The sequence below is a fragment of the Gamsiella multidivaricata genome, assembly GCF_025024155.1.
Source record: "Gamsiella multidivaricata strain RSA 2152 chromosome Unknown BC939scaffold_1, whole genome shotgun sequence".
NCBI classification, from domain to species: Eukaryota; Fungi; Mortierellomycota; class Mortierellomycetes; order Mortierellales; family Mortierellaceae; genus Gamsiella; species Gamsiella multidivaricata.
This window is the reverse complement of record NW_026251709.1, coordinates 718,277-738,440: the sequence shown is the minus strand read 5'-3', so window position 1 is coordinate 738,440 and position 20,164 is coordinate 718,277. Positions and strand designations below refer to the sequence as shown.

General features: G+C 48.2%; 6 protein-coding genes across 6 annotated transcripts; 2 read left to right on the top strand and 4 right to left on the bottom strand.

Annotated features, from left to right (window-relative positions):
• Positions 1 to 1,038: 1,038 nt before the first annotated feature.
• BC939DRAFT_434286 (elongation factor 2) lies at positions 1,039 to 5,141 on the top strand. Its single transcript, XM_051553354.1, has 3 exons — positions 1,039 to 1,182; positions 2,301 to 2,547; positions 2,678 to 5,141. The coding sequence occupies exons 1-3, from the start codon at positions 1,147 to 1,149 to the stop codon at positions 4,918 to 4,920; spliced, it is 2,526 nt and encodes an 841-aa protein (XP_051417897.1). The 5' UTR covers positions 1,039 to 1,146; the 3' UTR covers positions 4,921 to 5,141.
• Positions 5,139 to 6,155, bottom strand: BC939DRAFT_488627 (uncharacterized protein; the record flags this gene model as incomplete). The annotated part of the gene is made up of 1 exon (XM_051559380.1): positions 5,139 to 6,155. The coding sequence occupies one exon, from the start codon at positions 6,153 to 6,155 to the stop codon at positions 5,160 to 5,162; it is 996 nt and encodes a 331-aa protein (XP_051417896.1). The 3' UTR covers positions 5,139 to 5,159.
• Positions 6,156 to 6,243: 88 nt separating this feature from the next.
• Positions 6,244 to 8,415, bottom strand: BC939DRAFT_5297 (uncharacterized protein). The gene is made up of 5 exons (XM_051561528.1): positions 7,983 to 8,415; positions 7,413 to 7,863; positions 7,205 to 7,292; positions 6,856 to 7,090; positions 6,244 to 6,761 (listed from the first exon to the last, which is right to left on the bottom strand). Exons 1-5 carry the CDS (start codon positions 8,348 to 8,350, stop codon positions 6,332 to 6,334), a joined length of 1,572 nt encoding a protein of 523 aa, XP_051417895.1. The 5' UTR covers positions 8,351 to 8,415; the 3' UTR covers positions 6,244 to 6,331.
• Positions 8,416 to 8,532: 117 nt separating this feature from the next.
• BC939DRAFT_434283 (uncharacterized protein) lies at positions 8,533 to 9,793 on the top strand. The gene is made up of 3 exons (XM_051553353.1): positions 8,533 to 8,990; positions 9,238 to 9,415; positions 9,563 to 9,793. The coding sequence occupies exons 1-3, from the start codon at positions 8,727 to 8,729 to the stop codon at positions 9,595 to 9,597; spliced, it is 477 nt and encodes a 158-aa protein (XP_051417894.1). The 5' UTR covers positions 8,533 to 8,726; the 3' UTR covers positions 9,598 to 9,793.
• A 2,431-nt stretch (positions 9,794 to 12,224) lies between these two features.
• On the bottom strand, positions 12,225 to 14,849 carry BC939DRAFT_405301 (cyclin-domain-containing protein). The gene is made up of 3 exons (XM_051552824.1): positions 14,226 to 14,849; positions 13,372 to 13,511; positions 12,225 to 13,003 (listed from the first exon to the last, which is right to left on the bottom strand). The coding sequence occupies exons 1-3, from the start codon at positions 14,557 to 14,559 to the stop codon at positions 12,314 to 12,316; spliced, it is 1,164 nt and encodes a 387-aa protein (XP_051417893.1). The 5' UTR covers positions 14,560 to 14,849; the 3' UTR covers positions 12,225 to 12,313.
• Positions 14,850 to 15,939: 1,090 nt separating this feature from the next.
• Positions 15,940 to 16,269, bottom strand: BC939DRAFT_434272 (uncharacterized protein). The gene has a single exon (XM_051553352.1). It carries the CDS (start codon positions 16,181 to 16,183, stop codon positions 15,959 to 15,961), a length of 225 nt encoding a protein of 74 aa, XP_051417892.1. The 5' UTR covers positions 16,184 to 16,269; the 3' UTR covers positions 15,940 to 15,958.
• Positions 16,270 to 20,164: the final 3,895 nt, after the last annotated feature.

The window sequence follows — 20,164 nt, the reverse complement described above, 5'->3', positions numbered from 1 at the left end:
GTGCCCGTGTGTGTGTGTGTGCTGAGGAGTAGAGCCTCACTGGCCACTCACCCGCAAAAGAGGATCTGCTACGCGTTTTGCCACCAAAAAAAAACACACATCTGCTCCTTCACGTCCCAGAGCGTCTTTTATTATTTTTTTCTCCTCTTTTGTTGCAGCCGCGGCGCGACTGCTTGCTGCGGCAGACAAGGACCACCCCCCACACGCCTGGATGGCAGCTCTTCATTCCAAGTATCTTCACAGCTCGGTTGGCGGGCTGCTGACCTTTCCCTCCTGCGCACGGTCCTCGTGCGCGCGAATTCGACAGTGCATGGTTGGGTTGGACAGCCAACCTCTCCCTTGCAGCAATGGAAGCCATCGACATGTCCTAAGGAGGCAATGCAACGATATCCACGACACTGCATCCATCCATCGACTCATCTCTCCATTTACCCATCCATCGATAACATTGCAATTCCACGCGCCGACTCCCCGTCCAGGTCGAGCTACCTTAAGCAAGCAATCCTCTAGTTGAATCATAGGTTGACTTTAATGACCTTGGTCCTGCGAAGCGTCGTATGATGACATCTGTGTCTATCAAAACTCGCCAAGAACGAACCCATCGATTGCGATCGATAGTCTATCCAGCAGAGCGAGCGCTATCATTGTGTGCACACAGAGGAAACCCTCCATTGCTGCAACATCAGTTGTGTAAACAAATGGAAAAAAAAATTACTAGGGCAGTTTTGTCGACTGGGTCCACAAGTCCAGCTAGACCCTCCCCATGATAAAAAAAAAAAAAAAGGAAGCAGGAGAAGTAGTTGATGATGAAAAAGAAACACGAAAGCGAATAAGAGCGCTCGTTGTCGTTGCGACGCAGTAAGTGGTTGCGATGACCACTGATGAGTGGTGTCTTGGACACAGATCTGTCCGATCGGCGCGATTTGGCCAAGCCGAAAGAGTGCAGGAAGGCGGACGCAGGTCTCAGTGGGGGTCTGTGGTTTGCAATGTTACGCAGCAGAGACATATATAAGGATACCTGTACTCTTTCTCCCTTTCCCTCTTTTCTCTCTTTTTTTTTCTTCTTCTCTTTTCTTCATCACCCTCATCTCCCCTTCCCCATTCCTCTCTTCACGTAGTCCCTTCAACTCCGAATAAGAAGCGAACATGGTTAACTTTACCATCGACCAAATCCGCGCCTTGGTAAGTTATCTTTCTATGTCTCGTCTTATTATTATTATTATTATTTTCCCATGGTCATTTCTTTGGTTACTATTCTTCTTTGAAGCTGTGTTTTGTGGAGGGAGATTCGTCAAGGTCAATGGCAATGGAGGAGACCATGGGAATGAACGCGATTCAGAGTGCTGGGGCCACATATTTCCTTTCAGTCGTTATGAGCATTTTTTCGTTCATTCTAGACTCCGTCCCTATGCTTCCCATGGGAAGCAGTCTTTTCTTTCATACTTTATTGCGTTCTCTAAAGTGTATTTCCCCACACTGAAGGGGGGTTTTCTATGGCAAAGTTCATCCTTGAGGATTTGCTCCCACCAGACTTGCATGGGTTGATCTCGCTTTTTTTTCTTTCTTGGTGTATATTATGCGGCGCAATACGATCATTTGGTTTCATTTTTAATCAAGAATAAAAAAAAAAAAAAAGTGTTCCATAATACTTCCCCCCCCACTCTTGACAAGTGGGAATCCGACTCGTTAAAGATCAATACTTTTCTATCGTGCGTATACAGTCGCGCTTGGATCGATACAAATCGATGGGTAGCGTGTGAATCGCGTGCATTGTTGTCGTATGCTCTAACGGCCAATGGTTGTATGACGTGTCTTTCCACGTCCAACAAGACCGTACTCTTTTGTACGGGGGTTTTAGGTTGGGACTGGGCCCGGTCAGCTGAGGAGGAGGAAAAAAAAATCCAATGCCAACGCGAACACGAGACGCAACACAAAACAAACCCTCTCTTGCACACGTACACAAATGAGCCCCCGTGGGGACACGAAAGAGGGTCCGTGGCCTGGATGTGGGGAACAGAACGACGATATCATCCATTATGCGATCTCAAGTTCTTCTCCACACCGTACGCGATACAATTGAAACGAACAATTGATCCCGTTCGTTCCCTCAAACATATCCATTTTGCTCAAAAAATATGAGCGTGGGAACCACATCGATGGACACAATGCTTTGGAGGAGGCAAGAAGAGGAGACCTTCATACCATATATATCCATAACAGACCACTCGTATTTTAACTTTGACTAACCGCGGTTTATCCCTTTTTTTTTTTTTTCTTATCATGAATTGCATCCACAATAGATGGACAAGGTTACGAATGTTCGTAACATGTCCGTCATTGCCCACGTCGATCACGGAAAGTCGACCTTGACGGATTCCCTGGTCTCGATGGCCGGTATTATTTCCTCTGCTCGTGCTGGTGAGGCCCGTTTCATGGATACCCGTCAGGACGAACAGGACCGTGGTATCACCATCAAGGCGACCGCCATCTCTCTGTTCTTCGAGATTTCAGAGGACGATCTTTCGGATATCAAGCAGAAGACCGATGGTATGTGAAAAAAAAAAAAAAATACACGTAAATAGAGCCAATTGCCTGACAAACAGTAATCGCAGTTTACAAGCTGAATAATATGCTAACGTACCAATAACTTTTTGCGCTGTTTCTTGTTTTCTTATAGGAACTGCCTTTTTGATCAACTTGATTGATTCCCCCGGGCACGTTGACTTCTCGTCCGAGGTTACAGCCGCTCTTCGTGTCACCGATGGTGCCCTAGTCGTCGTCGACTGCATTGACGGTGTTTGTGTCCAGACCGAAACTGTCTTGCGTCAAGCCTTGGGTGAGCGTATCAAGCCCGTCGTCGTCATCAACAAGGTCGATCGTGCCCTTCTCGAGCTGCAGATCAATAAAGAGGATCTCTACCAGTCCTTCTCCCGTACCATTGAGTCCGTGAACGTTATCATTGCCACCTACAACGACAAGGTCCTCGGTGATGTCCAGGTCTACCCCGAGCAGGGAACCGTCGCCTTCGCCTCCGCTCTTCATGGATGGGCTTTCACAATCCGCCAGTTCGCTCAGCGTTATGCCAAGAAGTTTGGTGTCGACCGCCAGAAGATGATGTCCCGTCTCTGGGGCGAGAACTACTTCAACCCCGCCACTAAGAAGTGGACCAACAAGGGTACCACTGCCGAGGGCAAGCCGCTGGAGCGTGCTTTCAACATGTTCGTCTTGGATCCCATTTTCAAGCTCTTCGACACCTGTATGAACAAGAAGAAGCAGGATGCCTGGGCCATTGCCGAGAAGCTCGAGATTCCCTTGAAGTCTGAGGAGAAGGAGATGGAGGGAAAGCTGCTACTCAGGGCCGTCATGAAGAAGTTCCTTCCCGCCGGTGAGGCTCTCATGGAGATGCTTGTCATCCACTTGCCTTCGCCCATCACTGCGCAAAAGTATCGTGTCGAGAACTTGTATGAAGGCCCCATGGATGACGAGTGCGCTAAGAGCATCGGTGCCTGCGACCCCACCGGTCCCCTCATGTTGTACGTCTCCAAGATGGTCCCCACTTCCGACAAGGGTCGTTTCTATGCCTTTGGTCGTGTCTTCTCTGGTACCGTCCGTGCCGGTCTCAAGGTCCGCATCCAGGGCCCCAACTACCAGGTCGGCAGCAAGACCGATTTGTTTGTCAAGTCTGTCCAGCGTATTGTTCTGATGATGGGTCGCTATGTCGAGCCCATTGAGGACTGCCCTGCCGGTAACATTGTCGGCTTGGTCGGTGTTGACCAGTTCTTGCTCAAGTCCGGTACCATTACCACCTCGGATACTGCCCACAACCTTAAGGTCATGAAATTCTCTGTCTCCCCTGTCGTCCGGGTCGCTGTCGAGTGTAAGAACGCTGCCGATCTTCCCAAGTTGGTCGAGGGTCTCAAGCGTCTGTCAAAGTCGGATCCTTGTGTCCTCTGCTTCACCTCCGATACGGGAGAACACATTGTTGCTGGTTCCGGAGAGTTGCATCTCGAGATTTGCTTGAAGGATCTTGAGGAGGATCACGCCCAGGTCCCCATCCGCAAGTCGGACCCCGTCGTCCAGTACAAGGAAACCGTCAAGGCCGAGTCTTCAGTCACTGCCCTTGCCAAGTCCCCCAACAAGCACAACCGTCTCTTCATCAAGGCCGCACCTCTTGGTGAGGAGGTTTCAAATGCCATCGAGAGCGGAAAGCTTGGTGCCCGTGATGAGCTCAAGGCCCGTGCCCGTATCATGTCGGATGAATATGCATGGGATAACACTGAGGCCCGTAAGATTTGGTCGTTCGGTCCCGACGGTACTGGCCCTAACTTGCTCGTGGATCTGACCAAGGGAGTCGCCTACCTCAACGAAATCAAGGATTCCTGTGTTGCCGCCTTCCAGTGGGCCACTCGTGAGGGTGTCTTTGCTGATGAGCAGATGCGCGGCTGTCGCTTCAACATTCTCGATGTTGTCCTCCACGCTGATGCTATCCATCGTGGTGGTGGACAGATTATTCCAGCCTGTCGTAGCGCCATTTATGCCTCGGCCATGGTTGCAGAACCCGGTCTCATGGAGCCCATCTATTTGGTCGAGATTACGTGCCCTGAGACGGCCATGGGTGGTATCTATGGTGTCTTGAACAAGCGTCGTGGCCACATGATCGGTGAGGAGCAGCGCCCCGGTACCCCCATGTACACGCTCAAGGCCTACCTGCCCGTCGCGGAGTCGTTCGGTTTCACGTCAGATCTTCGTCAGGCCACCAGTGGTCAGGCCTTCCCCCAGTCTGTGTTCGATCACTGGGAGATGTTGAACGGTACCTTGGGCGAGGACGCCAAGCTCGAGGCATTGGTGCTGAGCATCCGCAAGCGCAAGGGTCTGAAGGTGGAAATGCCCAAGCTGGAGAACTTCATGGACAGACTTTAAACGAAGGGTCGTCGTTACGTGTCGCGTGTTTGTTGTTGATATATACAATAATCCTTTGTTCTGTTCTACCATCCAGTCGTTTCCTTCCCTCTCCGTCCCTCTACCATTCCACTCTTCTTTCTGCATGTAGAAACCTGTACAGTTTGAAAAAGAAAGAAGACATAAACAATCCGTTGTATAAGAATGCTAAGACACTTGAACTGAACTAAACTGAGAATGACAATACGTGCATGTTGGCTTTATTTCCTTGAGTCTTCCTGATGTGCCTCGGCACTCTTCTCGGCATCTTCTGCATGTGCTTCTGCTTCCGTGTCTGCTTTCGCTTCTACGTCTGTTTCTACGACTGCTTCTACGTCTGCTTCTTCTGACGCTATTTCAGGCTCTTTCTGATCCTGCTCTAATCGTTCCTTCTCCCGCTGCTTTTCTGCATCTCGCTCTAACTGCTCCTCCTCCTCCTCCTCCTCCTCCTCCTCCTCCTCCTCCTCCTCCTCCTCCTCCTCCTCCTCCTCTTCCTCTTCCTCCTTCTTCTTTTCCTCTTCCTCCTTCTTCTTTTCCTCTTCCTCCTCCTTCTTCTTTTCCTCTTCCTCCTTCTCCCTCTTTTCCTCTTCCTCCTTCTCCTTCTTTTCCTTCTCCTCCTTCTCCTTCTTTTCCTTCTCCTTCTTTTCCTTCTCCTCCTTCTCTTTCCTCTCTCTTTCAATCTCCTTCTGTTGCTGCATTTCTGCAAGTTCCTCATTTGATTTCCGTAGCCGTTCGAGGATAACCTTCATCTCCTCAATCTCTTGTATACGCTCGACCGCTTGTTGAAGTCGTTGTTTTGCCGCATAAGGATCGGGCAGGAACAGGGACACGCCGTTGATGGTAGTGATGACCAACTCTTCCAATCCGTCGTCATTCAGATCTGCGGATGCGATCCCATAAATGGGGGTCGCGAAACGTCGGTTCCAGGTCATGCCCCATTGTGAAGGAGGTGAAGGAGGGATGGGTAGTGTTGAGCTCTTGGCAGCTGCTGACGATGATTGTTGAGGCTGCTGATCCGGAAGTGGCGGATACAAGTACTGGGGCTGAGGTCGATGCTGTGATTCTTGATGTTGATGCTGATGTTGATGATTATATATGTCTGGTTCAGAGGCTTCAGAGTACGGATCTTGTCCCGGCGGGAGTTCCTTGAACACCATGAGCTGTCGACCATACGTCCCGATCATGATCTCGTTGTGTCCGTCCCAATCGGCGTCCATAATATGGGCGGTCAGGATGCTGTCGTGATGCGAGCATTCTGCCAGATCTGTCCTCCGACTTAATCCAAACTTGTTGATATCGCTAGGGAGAAAAAAAGAAAGGGACCGATATATGCAAAATTAGGACCTTTCTGCAAATATCTTGATAAGACGGTGATGAGTGCTTCTTGTGTCTATTACCTGTAGACCCAAGCCTGCTCGATCGCGCAGGTCACCAACAGATGGATCCCAGTTTCTTCTTCTTCCTCAAAAGCCTCGTCCACCTCCACATCATGTGGTTTCATATCTTCCTTCTTCTGTTGCTCGTTAGTCGCTGTCTGCGCGCTCTGTTCAGCCTGCTGATCAGCCTGCGTCTGCCCTTGACCATCCTTATTACCAACGACCCCGCCCCGCTTCTGTCGATGCTCTGTCGGGACTCGGGACGTAAACACGCTGAGAGTCGTGATCGGTGCAAATAAGACGACAGTATGACACCTAGTCTGAGAGCGGGTCAGTTTCAGTGTTTTAGGGTCCCTAGGGATAATCCCGACATTCAACGTCCCGTTTTGTGTCCCTGCCGCCACGACTCGGCATGTAGGATAGTCCTTTACGTCAAGACTCAATACACTATGCGATAAAGCCAAAAATATCACATTAGTATGGCCCTCAAACGTATTTCTTGCTCAATGACGAGTCCTTCCTTCACGCAAGGCCTCCGTACCAGTATTCACAGTACGTGAATGACGCCAGGACTGTGACATGAGGCTCAATAGGTCGCTCATCAAAGAATTTGTCGGTCAAAGTATCTGATGTTGACAGATCCTGAACAAAGAAATGAACACTGCTATCACTCCCTGCTACTAGGACTGCCATCTCGAATGGGTCGTCATCCAGTGGGGTGTGGGCAATCTTAGTCGGTGCCCAGGGTATTGGAATGGACTGAATGTCTGTAGTGTCTATAAACACAAAAATTGACAAAGCAAGAACGTCGCATTTTTGTTAATAACCATGGGTAAAGATGGATTCTAAAAGGCGATCCAAAAGATATATATCTGTGCAGAAGCACCTACTTGGCAATTGAACCAAGAGATCTCGAATGCTCTCGCCAAACGTATTGGCACCATAGAAACGCAGCTCAAATTGTGCAGGATTCTCGCCCTAAAGTCATCAACAGAGAAACAATTTAGTCCGCAAGCAACTGAGAGAAATGTTCCGTTCGTAATGATGGTCGCTGATCAAGCTGGGTTCTATCCGACAGTAATGACCGCTCTTACGTACTTTCGCAATGGATACGGCGATGACCAATTGACAGCCACGTCCGTCTTTGCGTTCAAACGCGTCCATGGAAATGATCTCCTGGTTCACCACCGTTGCTGTTGTTGAAGCTGCCGCTGCTGCTGCCGCTGATGATGATGGTGATTCAGTCGCTCCTGTGGCTCCAGTATCAGCTATGCTGCCTACTGGTTTAACAGCCTCTCCAAGCGTGAACTCGAATGACTCTTGAAGTCCCATGAAGCATTTGATGGTCCCACCGGCTGCGACGAGGGCATATCTTGCTGGGAGGTGTTTGTACGCAATGTCGCCGCTGCTTGTAAAAATGCTGGATCCTTTCACGCGATCGTTATTAGTTGATGTATCCTCTGCGGACGAAATTCCTTGATCCAGTATCCGTGGTGCTGGTGGCGTGCTACTCTCCAGTTCTTTGATCACCGCCAGTCCATAGAGATTCCTAATCGAGATATAGACAAGGCAAATGCGTGAATATATGTTGGTTCGATGCTCAGCTTTGAGCCCTTCGAAATGGGAAAAAATGATAAAAAGAAAGTTAAGGCGGGTAGGGGCCCTTACGTGCGGGCGCCTTTACTGAAGCGCGAATAACATGTCTCTGTATAAATATCCTGCACAGGGCACGAATCCTGACATGCCTGCGCGTGCACAGGAGCGGGTCGCTCGTCTTCATCCAGGGCACTTCCACTTCCTCGTCGATGGTCTCCGTGATCCGAGTGGTATCCGAATAAAGAATCGTCATAGTCGTTGTTCATATCATCGTGCCGGTGACCCTGTCGCGACAGGGGTTTGTCCGGGAGACCAAAGCTGAGGGGGTGAGGATTCGACGAGCGACGGGAGTGATGACCAGAGTGGTCGTGGTCATCGGACTGAAGGAGGACGGGTGGACGGTGCTGGGTTCCTCGCAGGTGCTGGTCGTCGGGGTCCATTGTCGAGGGATCGACCTGATGCTGGGGGAGAGGAGAGCTCACGGCTGTACCAGAGCACCAGAGGGGAAAGTGGAGGGGGGGAAATCCATGCAGCCAACGGGGTGCAGAGCGCAAGGGAGTGACCGTGAAAAAGAAGAACCTGCCCAAGAGGAGGGGCAGCGAGCGAACCACTGATCTTTTTCACCTTTGCCATCGCCCCCCACTCTCCCCATCCTCTTTTCTCCTCCTCAGCCTCGTCTTCTCTTCGTCTCGCTCCACCTCACCCACTCACTCCTATTCTCGCTCCCATCCTTGCTCCCGTTCTCGCTCTCTCCCGCTCTAGCCTGTTTCCTCAGACAAGGCACGCACACTCGCCCGCTCACTCACTCAGGACTCGATGGCACCGAAACAAAAGGCATCCGACGCAGGATCCTCGACCTCCACTGGAGCCAAGTCTTCCAACAACAACCCGCACGACCGCCAGGGAAACTCTGAACGGGGACACGGTGGACACAGCAATGGAAACGCAGTTTTGGAACGTGCTGGCTCAGGAGTAGGAAACGACCGCTCCTCCTCAGGAACAGGACACGGTGAGAAAGGATCCAGTTTGACAGTCAGCAGTGGAACCGCCAAACGGAAAGCAGAGGCACCACTTATCACTGTAAGCACACACGATGCATACCTCTCCTGGCCAAGGACTGAATGAAAGGATACGAGTAGGGGTTGGAGCATCAGGGCTGTTGTAACGGGTCCCTTCAGTGAACTAATTAATATTAATATTATTATTTTACCTACTTCAACGATGTGAACCATCCCTTTTCTGATCCCCATCACTCTGGACAACTACCGCTGGACGCCCTCATCAATGGAACGCGTCTGACATACAACTACGCACAAAAACAAAAAAGGTCGACTTTGCGGATATGGATATCTCAGCATTACGCCGGTATTGCCGGCTAAACAAGCTGAAACCAAAGTCAAAGGCACGCGACGACCTCGTTACTGCTGCGACCAAGCACTGGAACTCGGTCAATGCCAAAGAACTCGACAGCGTCGCCTACTTCCTCTTTGCAGTCAAGCATCGTCGTAAGTGTAACAGTGCCTTCTATGTTGACGTGCGTCTATCGAGGGCGACTTAAGGATCAAAGTTGATCGATAATGAATAATGAATGGGGTTGCACGAGTAACCGGTATCCTTTTTCTTCTTCTTCCTCGTCTGCTTCTTTTCTGTAGATAATGTGTTGAAATTGACCATGCCCCTGCCATGATACCTCATCAAGTCGTGGCAGAGGACAGCAGTGTCATTAATTTTTAATGGTCACTTGCTACATAATAAACTCTATCATTTGCGTGGACTGGTGCGAGACACAGACTGAAGCGAGGCACATAGTATAAAAGTATTCGTTTTGACAACAGTTTATTGTTCATTGTAAATAATATCAACTACATTAAACAAAAGACAGCCCATAACATACCTAAAGCAAAAGAAGGGACGTTCAGAAACGATGAGTTTGCATGTCAACATCTCAAGCGAAAACAGTTCAAGAAAAAAAAAACTGTGTATCGATAATCCCATTCTCTCCAAAACAAAACCTCTGCATCAAAAGGAGAGCATGCAGAGTCAGAAAGGTAGTGGCCTGTCACAGCCGTTATAATCAATGCACTTTTGTGCTAAGTTGACCGTCGTGATTAAATAAATCATCATTGAGCTGAAAGGAGGAATGAGCAGGGAAGACACCCAAGGTATGGAAAGAGAGAAAAAAGGGAGTTGGTGTTTTACCTTTTGATACTTTGCTTGAAGAGATATCATCAAGTCGTGCGGCCGCTCGGGAAAAGAACAAAGGAATCTTTGTTGCCGTGGCATGTTCCTGTTACAGTACCCTATCAACAGAAGCAAACAACCGTTGGGACGATTAGTTTTCTGTTGTTGTTTATTCTCGAGCTTCCGTTCAGAACGCGTGGTCGTATTTGTGGGATGCATCAGTCGGTCAAAGGTGTCATCGTAACTCAGACATATGCTTGTCTTTTAATTGAAATTCATCTCATGCAGACAGGAAATACTAAAAGTTTTCGGTCTTCTTCTTTCGCCAAAGGAGGGAAGGGTCATGGATCCATGGGTCCCAATCGTTACCTTTTCAATCCGATCCAGACTTGAAGCTGAAAAAAACGATGCCAAAGCGACTTGGGAACGCATGAAGGAGTCGATCTACTTTGACCAACGGACATAATTAAAAAAATGTCGTTAACAAAAATAAATATACAGTATATCAACAAGCACCCGGGTTTTCTGGAGAGAACGGGTTGTTGTATTCTTGCAAGAAAATCAGAAATGCATGAATGGTATTATAAAAGAGTCTCAACACGTAACAACACTTTGCGAAAACCGCTCAGTGTATAAACATTCAGACTCGTCATCTAAAAGGGGATCATCATTTTCGATGCAAAAATAAAAACAAACAACCGTTCGGAAGGGAAGGAGAAAAAATCACCGAGATGAACCCGAGGACGCGAGAACTTACCAATTAAGATCCTGCGTGCCATGAGAATGGATGCTCCAGAGCGAGGAACAGGGCATGATCAATGAGGAGTCAATCTACCAATCTGAAAAAAGACAAAAGATAATACCAGACCGGTTAGAAACTTCAATCTATATTAAGCAGAGCTCGACAGTCTCGACTTGAGAAAGACGAAAAGGACTGAGATGATTGGTTGCTTAAGGTTCAGTCCACGGTTTTCTAGGCCGTATATATGCTTGACCACATGGTTTTTTCAGTGCCCAGTGCATACCCTTAAGGGCTCATCAGCTTAGGCAACCCTTTCTCCAGTCCCATCGAGCGCGTCGTCGTCAAAGAACATATCAAAATGCTTACCGATTGACATTCCTATCCTGCTCAACACGACAACGACTTCATCGCGTCACTTCCATTGAAGACTTGATTGAGATATCTAATCAATCCGAAAAGAAAAACCGATTTTTTGCGGATGAAATTAGTTCAAGACCCACGCGACTTTGGATATGAAGCATGAAAGAAAAAAAGAAGGATAGGATAGATCGGAAGCAATCTTTCTGGTTTTTTTTCTGCAAAAGTCGAATTTTCAGTAGGGTGCAATAACTATCAACACTGTTGATTCAGGCGGTAATTCCAGCTTTAATTGCTTATGTCTCATCCTAGTTGACAATTGTCCAAGAAAGCGTTCTTCCGATCGTGGTCACGAAAAAAAAAAGTATGAAAAAAAATGAAAATAAAAAAATGAATGAGAAAATAGATCCTTACCATTTCAAAAATAAAAAACTCTCATCGCTGACTCAGTCCGTCCAAGTTCGTTCCGGTAAGGCGGTACACATCTATCGATCGATCGATGCAAATAAACAAACGCGTCAGAAACCGCACCATTCAATTGTTCAAAAAAGATACCCCATAGGGAGGATAACTGGTCCAAAGAGTTCTTGGGTTATGTTGGCTCAGATTTTGCATTATAAACATGTATGCTTTCAGAAACTCTAGTTTGAATTTGTTGAAAGGTGATCATCCAGGCTGGGGACTCTTTGGCCATGAAGGCAATAAAGAAGGAAACAGAGGTTGAAGTCGAGTCAGGGTAACAATCGATCACAATGCATACCTTGAGGAGAAGGGGAAACTGAAGGGGGGGGAAAGGTGTGAAGAACAAATAAAAAGAAGAAAATTTTTTCGATCTAAATAAACAAATCGGCTGCCCTCTGCACCCTTAACATGTGACCACACCATTTCCAGTCCTCATATGTACGCATCCTGGAAACGCGTCTTCAAGAAGATCATGTTTGACTATACGATGCTGTATTAGGTTGGATGTGATGTACAAAGAACCATACGCGTGCAAGTTACTCTAAGCACTTTGTATGTTCTACTATGAACTGCAAAAAAAAAAAAAAAGACAACAAAAAAGAGGAAGAAATAGGAAAACAATATAACTATATACATGCAATAATACTATAAAGTGCTGGGATTACGAAGGCGATGATGACGATGAAGGGTCCGACGACAAGGCCGAGTCAGTACTTGAGGATGCAGACCCAGACGCTTCTTTCTGGTCCTGGGCCTGATCGATTCTCTCTTCAGTCATCTGAACCTCGGTCTCTGCCCACGTGTGCTTTTCCTCTGGAGGAGAGAGCAATTGAGGGCGCTGTAACGACGCCTCAGAGGCGACAACCGCCGTCGCCCCATGTGCGTTTCCGACGCTGTCCGACGATGCAATGGCGGTGGATACGAGGGCACTGGTTGTCGTGGTCGATGACGCCGACGAAGAACATAGCGTAGCCGACAGAACAGCTCTGTCCGACATGGGTCCGTTCCGTGGACTGGTGGGTGAAGGGATCGAGAAGCGGCCTGCCTTCGCCTGCTGGCTCTGACCGCCATGGCCTGTCACTTCCGAAGTGGCAGTAGTGGTGACATTACTATGATGGCCATTCGCCGCAACAATAATAGGTGTACGCATTTGTGGGCCATGAAGTGGTGCCTGATGCTTATTCTGCAAAGACTGTGCTGGCTGCTCAGGGATCATCTCGTGGTTCTTGAACCGCAAGAGCGCATTACCAACCTTCTGGAGCTCCTCAACCTTGACATTCAATTCGAACCGGGTTGTAAAGAGGAACTCGAGCTCGAGTTGGTTCAGCTCCAATAGGCTAAGACCGCCAACCTATATTTAATACACAAACCGATAAAAGGGCATCTTTGTTTAATCTCATAATTGCAAAAAGACATCACTCCATAACTGTTCAAAAATGAGTTTGTGCGATGCTGAGCACTTTTTGTCTGATATGAAGAAATTTTCCTGACTGAAGCGAGGGGGCGAAGGAATGAGAAAATGAAGTGAGCTATAGCGTATAATTGTGCACATGTTGCTTCCTCGATGCAACGCCCTCTTTTTAATATAATGTGATAGAATGGACGCACAATGGACACAAATAAATGTAGGCAAAAAGGACGAGAGAATGAAGAACGTGCACTATTCATCTTGCATTGTGCATTAAAGATCTATTGGCAGCTTAATATGAGTATAGTTACCTTGGCATATCGGGCGTTTGAATAAAAGAGATCTGACGTGAACTTGGCTGCGACCATGAGGCAGGTGATGAGCAGTCGATGGATATTGAAGCTGTTAATCCGGAACCCATTTGGGGCGACCGTCAGCTTTGGTGTCGGCGCTGGTGTTGATCCGCCTGGGGCGTGTGCATCGATGGTAGCAGATGCATGTTGTGTATACTGCGCTGCGGGTGCTATGCTTGGCGCTGACATTGTTGGTGAGGAGGGGCCTTGTTCAAGCCTGGGTTTCTTTGAAATGCGCGGAGGATCCCTATCGCCCTCATGCTGTAGAAGAGGGGGCTGTGATTGTTCCTGTTGGCTGTGTGGGTGATATTGCTGCGGTTGGTCGCCAAACACGTCGGGTCCCCCTACTTCCTTCCCTTCGGCTTCTTCCCTCGCACGTTTCTGCACCATTGGCGAATCAGAGTTCAAGTTGGCTGAGGATCGTGAGTCTCGCAAAATTTTCTTCGGGGAGGAATATGAGGCGCTGCTGCAGGTCGATGGATGTGCCGAAGAATATGAAGAGCGTGCTACCCATGGTATTTGTGGTGACGATCGAGAAGAGGGTGACGACGAGAACGAGGGAGATAATTCGTATGATTTGGATGCTGAACAAGGGGTTGATATTGATACACTTGCCCAGGATTGAGAGGAGCGGGAAGAAGAGGTCGGTGATGATGTTGATGGAGATGTTACTGCTGGTGCAGTAGATGCCGAGGGAACTGTTACTGGTGGTAGAGCGGGTGCTGCAGTGTTGCCAAAGAGTCGCTCTGAAGATTCCCCCGCTTGCTTGGGTTGACCAAACTCGACCCTCCCGGACAGGGTCATCTCCATACCGCTCAATCCCCCAATCCGATCCAGGAGAACGAGCACATTGAGCAGGACCTCGTTTGTGAATGGAATAAATTGCAGGATTCGAGCAAGATATGATTCGATCGATATCCGAGGAACTGCTCGTGAGTGGAAGAGGGTAACAGGATCGACGAGGGGGTTGTACTGACTATCGTTCTTGTGCACCATCAAGGAGAGCAGCGATGAGACGATCAGCAACGTGTCCTTAATAGGATGATGCACAATATCGAATTCTGGTTCGTTTGCTGGCGAGAGAGGTGCTGCCGATGCATGGCGATGTGGGGAAGACGATTGCTGAGATGCGCTGGATTCGGCCATGCAGGGATCACAGGATAGTGCAGCTGTAGGTTTATTAGCGAGTGTTGCAGTAGACTCGATCGTCTCGGCTGTACCAGCAGGTGAGACGGATGGTGGAATGTTGGTTGTGGCTCTGGCCTGATGATGCGGTGGTGCTGAAAGGGGAACCGATGTTGATCTGTTGAAGGGGTGTGTTGGTGTCGCGTCAGTGCTTGTGGATAGGAGGGGCTGTGCTGTTGATGACGACGTTGATCTAGATGTTGGGGACAATGGGGATACTGAGGATGTAGAGGACTGTGTGTGGTCAAGGAAAGCAGCAGCCAAGACTAAGCAAGGAGGAGGAGGAGGAGGGAAGTGGGAGATAGCAGTGGCGTCGGCAGTGGCAGTGGTACGAGTGCGATGGTGCTGAGAGGCGAGGCACGGGTGTTGCATGATACGGTAAAGAATAATCTGCGATCGCCCCCCCCTGTCAGCACAAAATGAATCGTTCTTTAGGAGAGAGAAAAGGATCTGCAGACGATGGATCAGATAATCCAAGAGATCTGTCCGGCACACCTTCGCAGTTTGCTTAAGAGATCTTTAGGAGAAGAGAGTAGAAAGAGAGAAAGAAAGATAGAAAGAGAAAAGAGATAAAAAGAGAAAAGAGATAGAAAAGAGAGAGATAGAAAGAAAGAGAATGAAAGCGGGAGGGAGAGAGAGGAGGGGAGAGAGAAAGGAAGAAGAAAAAGAAGAAAAAGAAGAAACAGAAGAGAAAAAAGGCACCTGCGTTGTGCAAGAGGATCAAGAGGAAGGTCCTTCCTCTTCTCCCTCCGCATCCAACAATAACACATACATGCAGTATACGGTATACAGTATCCAGTATCCAGTACACGTTCCGGGGTAACCAAGCAATGATGGCAAATCATTTGGCAAGGCAAGGGGGTGCGTACAGTAGCTTGGGGCAGGACATCATGCCGGGGGTTAAGGATGAAGTATGTCCAAGGGATGCAGACTTTTGTTGCCATCGTCATCACCATCGCTGCAATCTGTGACAAAAGTGCACCTGGGGACAATCAATGGCCAAAGCTGTGTCCTTGTCCCTGCCCTCTGTTAACCGGCGGGGCACTTCCCTACTCTATGGCCATCCCATCCCACCCATGGTTGAGAGCTGAACAAACGAAGCACAGGTTCGCCATGTCCGACAGATGCGTCGTGTGAAGAAGACGCGCTCTGATTGGGTATGAATGAAATTTTAGGTACATGTGGACTCCCTGCATCTGCTCAATGGTCTATTCCCCACTTCGCATCCCAGCATCGGCCGCTCCTGTCCAGAGCACGTGTGGGGGGAATCGGACGATGGGCCGATGACAGCATGGCCACGGCCCATACTAGCTAGCTATATGGTCAGCCTATCCGGTGCGTGCATTTAAGAGCGCCTCCGCTATAAAAAAATAAAAGAAAGAGACTCATAGGGTGTCTGCAGCTGATGCATGCAAGATGATATATACACGTTTCTTTCTCTGACTCTCTCCTTGTTTCCACATATGTATGCATTCGGGCAATTCCTCAAGGCCCCCACATGTTCACATTTTGCATCGCATCCACTTATCCAACCGCTCATGAGTGCCCAGCCAATGGTACGCCTAATGGCACCCGCCTTCCCCATGTATCGTATATCCTAATGACATATATTCTGTCTCGCATTGCCCCAGATCTGTCTGCTCCGAAAATAAAATTATACGTCCCTTCCTGTTCGTTTCTTAGCGCTCTAGCCCACGCAGCTACATCAAAGGCTGTGTTGCGTATGACCACCATTCAATTTCAGCCTCTCGTTCCTTCATGTGGATTTCGCGTCCACTCATCGTCAAGCTCCTACGCTTTCCTCGAGTTGGATTTGCACGCTCTGTAGCCAATCCTAAATTTTTGATTTCTCTAGGTTTTGGTTAAGAACCTTAAATTGTCTCTCAAGGCCTGTTGGACTTGACCAGGAAGATCTCACACGGAAGGAGTTGCTGGAGGATCGGGCAAAACACCTCTGGAGCCTGATTGATTGTAGAGATGGCCGTTATTTGCCCTATTCGGACGAACGACCAGAATGAATGCTACCGGCGCCCTCAAATACTGAGGAATTTAAAGTTCTAGACGTCTGGCTACCGCGCCTTGAATTCGTCATCGATGCTTGCTATGATAAAGTTGAGTGGATTTATCTCATTGTGCAGGGAAATACTATTTTCGGGTGATGAAGGTTCAACTGTTTCCATCCATAGCCTCAGTAGCGGTTGACTCCATCATGCATTGAGTACTCCTCCTTTTGGATGTCGACCCTGTGCTCGTCTTCTTCCAGTCTCTGGGCAAGCCTGCTCTCGGCTTTTGCATACTCGTCCAAATCTAGCCAACTTGTGCACTTTCCGCACCGGACAGTCTTCAGGCTAATGGATTCTGCACAGTAGGGACATATTTTCTCCGTTATAGCCGTTTTTGTGTTTCGACCCATTTGATAAACTAGAAGAGAGAACAGATAGCAGACGAATAACTAGATAGTACGCCACTTAGGAATAAAAGCGAGCTTACTTTTGACAACGATAAAGACGCAAGCAGGGATGATGAAGAAGTTGATGACCCTGGATAAATTTACCATAGTTCTAGGACAAGGCGTCGCTCGCCTTCACTGCTGCTCGCGTCGAGTACTATTTCAATAAGAATTACACACAAGGATAACATGAGAGTACTGCTCCAAGAACGCTGGAATGCTCATACCCGACCCTACATCATGAAATACTCACATATGGACTGGGAAAGGAACCATTTTTGCGCAAAATCACAAAGTTTTCTTCAAGTGCTCTGTCAGAAGCGAGAGCAAGGATGGGTGCGATGATGTCTTTGACCAAGCTACCGACGATCTGAAGTAATAAGCAGTCGTCAACAAACCAAAATATGGAGGAATAAGCAATCCACGTCTACAAATGAGTAAAAAAACTCGAACGCCTACTGCAGTGAAAGCAGCGCTTATTATTTGTAGGCGCGTAGAACGAATTTTTTTTATGGATAACAAGAGAGTGCAGCAAAGTTAGTGGCGTCAAAGGCAAAGGGCTGCGCCCAGGGGTATGACATCTGAGGGTCTTCTGTGTACGCAATATGCAGTGTCTTACCGATAACCACTGCCACTGCCAGATCGATCACATTACCTCGGTCCAGAAATTTGCGATAATCCACAAGGATAGACACACCCTGACTGATGCCGGGAACGTTTGTCAGCTCGCCGCCGACGTCGTTAAGCCCATTCCCTATTAAGGTGTATATGGAACTACAAAAATGCATAGAGGCCTCCGGTTAATCGCCAGTCATAGCCAGAAACCTGAGCGGATGGACGCATTGCGGTGGAGCGCGCGCTTACTCTGTGTGACTCCACCCTTGACAACGTTTGCACTCTGGGAGATGCCGCCAATGACAGCCTTGGTGGGATTGAAGCTCATGCATTTCTTCAGTTTGTGCCCCTTGCGGTTGCTGGTGCTACTGCCCGGCTGTTCATCGATCTCAGCATGCTCAGAGTCGATGTTCACAATCGTCTCGTTCACACAGTCCGCGTAACTGATGATGTTGTCGATTTTTTTTTTGAAGACATGATGCTGCTGTTACTGCTGTTGCGCCGACTTGATTGACGATGGCCGGTAGAGCTCACTTTATTTGCACGAGCAGGTCTTGATCCTAGGCAGATTAGAAATTTTTCGAGAAAAAAAAAGTGCAACTGCAACCGTTTTTGACATCCAAGATATATGAACAGCATGATTCGAACAAGGTTGCTAGTATTTGGTTGCCAGAGGATCATCATAGGCAGCGAAAATGGAGATCCCTAATAGTCTTAAAGGGGTTTCCAAAGGGGATTTCCTGGAGGCGCTGGTTTTGCAGCACAGTTTCTCTATCTGAAGGAGTGTCCCCTCCCTCCCCGCTTTTCTCACACCAATAGGAGCAACCACTTCCAGATGAACAGAGTGGCATAGTTTGGTGTATTAGGAGCAAAAGTTGTATCTGTTTTGAAACAGGTGGCGACTCGACATCCAGGAAAGCAAAGAGAATAAAATAAAAAGACGGAGCCTACTCAATGAGAGCGAAAGTGCTGTTGCTTTGGATACTAGAAGAAGAGCGCGGCAGAGGAGTTTTTGGAAAAGGAAGGAGACGTGCTGTCTAGATTGAAGGCTGCAGTCTGCCTATTCAGTATACACTTTGCTCCTCTGTGCTAGTTTCGACGTTGAATCGTATTACGCATTCCTTGTGCATTGAGCAGGAGCAGATGGAGGGATGTGAGCGTATGAGAGGACCGTGTAGTGGCAAAGTGGCAAAGCAGGCAAATGCGTAACATGCCTTGGGCAACTACGGAGCACAAAGAAGAAAAAAACAGTAACGATAAAATGGTTGCAACGGGGTAGCAATTTGTAAACATCCGATTGAGCGCAATCTTGGGTCCACAAGAGCTGAGTGGATCAGGTCCCTTTGCGCCTAATCTGACTTATGGAGACTGGTTCAGGCTAAGAATAGTCTACGTGTTTCTTGAAACTAGCCGCAAATAATTTCAGGAACCAGGGACCACACGATACACGTCAGGGACCGAGACAAAGGGACCAGCAGGAGAAGAAGATACTAATTAGTAAGGAACCGAGTCCGGCCGGAGGCGAAACGCGCCTTGGACGCGTCTTCATCTGATCGCTTTGGACATGGCCATGGCTCATGACAAGAAAGAGAGGATGAGACTCCATGTCTATGGTTGTACCCATGCTTATGTGTCCTTAGTAGACTGAATTCGTAAGCTGCAGATGGATCATTCGTCTCGCCCTAGAACGCGCACTGCCCGAGGAGAAAACTTAAAATGCGCGGGAAGACAAAAAGAGTTAAGAAAGAGACGTTGCGCTGCCATTTTGCCCGATTTGTAGTCAGCCTCCTCTTTGTTTGAGGATAAGACCGCAAAGAATAGGCGGAGGTAATTATTGATCCATTGTTCGATAGACAGGAGGGGCACAATGGACAAAAGTACGAGTACAAATCTTTCCTGAACTGCATGTGAAGCACAAAGCTGCTGAGAATAAGTATTACTCATGGTTCACAATAGTCTACAGATGCACACGCACCATGCAGCACGAACAAGCAAAGTATTCCGCGAGAGCATACAAAAGGAGCGTTATGCGTATGAACAAAAGAAAAGAGAAAGGAGCCCGTGAGCTGCTTTGCTTTGTTTGCTTATGGCAAAGAAGAGAGACAAAAACCGTTGCTTTGTGGGGAATTCATTCGGTACCCGACGTGTGTTGTTTGTGTGGAAGAGCGGTTCAACTTGCCTCTTCTCTTGGTGATTCCTTTCTCATCCCAACCTTTGTGCAATCCTTCCTTCCTCATTGCATCCCTCCCTCGTCCCTCACCATTCCTCTTTCATGACCTGATTGATGCAACGGCGTACATCTCCTTTTTCCTTTCCCCCATCCTGTCCTTCTATTTTGCTGCTATTTTTTTTTTTTCACACTTCCTGTCCAGCACACCCTTGTACTTTTATTGCTTAGTATCTTTTCTGCAGTGCTGTCAACTGTACTATACTTTATACCTTCACTCCTTCCACTTTTGGACCTGAAGCAATCGAAGGGTTGCCTGAGTAAGTTTGTCACGG

What these genes read in the sequence shown, in the direction of transcription:
- BC939DRAFT_434286 (XM_051553354.1), top strand. Translation starts at nt 1,147, where the DNA reads ATGGTTAACTTTACCATCGACCAAATCCGCGCCTTG. An exon ending in TCGACCAAATCCGCGCCTTG is followed by an intron (nt 1,183 to 2,300) that starts GTAAGTTATCTT and finishes CATCCACAATAG; the next exon opens with ATGGACAAGGTTACGAATGT. An exon ending in TATCAAGCAGAAGACCGATG is followed by an intron (nt 2,548 to 2,677) that starts GTATGTGAAAAA and finishes GTTTTCTTATAG; the next exon opens with GAACTGCCTTTTTGATCAAC.
- BC939DRAFT_5297 (XM_051561528.1), bottom strand. Translation starts at nt 8,350, where the DNA reads ATGGACCCCGACGACCAGCACCTGCGAGGAACCCAGCACCGTCCACCC. An exon ending in TCGCCGTATCCATTGCGAAA is followed by an intron (nt 7,293 to 7,412) that starts GTACGTAAGAGC and finishes TGATGACTTTAG; the next exon opens with GGCGAGAATCCTGCACAATT. An exon ending in TCTCTTGGTTCAATTGCCAA is followed by an intron (nt 7,091 to 7,204) that starts GTAGGTGCTTCT and finishes TTGTGTTTATAG; the next exon opens with ACACTACAGACATTCAGTCC.
- BC939DRAFT_434283 (XM_051553353.1), top strand. Translation starts at nt 8,727, where the DNA reads ATGGCACCGAAACAAAAGGCATCCGACGCAGGATCCTCGACCTCCACT. An exon ending in CAGAGGCACCACTTATCACT is followed by an intron (nt 8,991 to 9,237) that starts GTAAGCACACAC and finishes AAAACAAAAAAG; the next exon opens with GTCGACTTTGCGGATATGGA. An exon ending in CTTTGCAGTCAAGCATCGTC is followed by an intron (nt 9,416 to 9,562) that starts GTAAGTGTAACA and finishes TCTTTTCTGTAG; the next exon opens with ATAATGTGTTGAAATTGACC.
- BC939DRAFT_405301 (XM_051552824.1), bottom strand. Translation starts at nt 14,559, where the DNA reads ATGGCCGAATCCAGCGCATCTCAGCAATCGTCTTCCCCACATCGCCAT. An exon ending in TCGGATTGGGGGATTGAGCG is followed by an intron (nt 13,512 to 14,225) that starts GTATGGAGATGA and finishes GATCAACACCAG; the next exon opens with CGCCGACACCAAAGCTGACG. An exon ending in CAAACGCCCGATATGCCAAG is followed by an intron (nt 13,004 to 13,371) that starts GTAACTATACTC and finishes TATTAAATATAG; the next exon opens with GTTGGCGGTCTTAGCCTATT.
- BC939DRAFT_434272 (XM_051553352.1), bottom strand. Translation starts at nt 16,183, where the DNA reads ATGGGGAAGGCGGGTGCCATTAGGCGTACCATTGGCTGGGCACTCATG.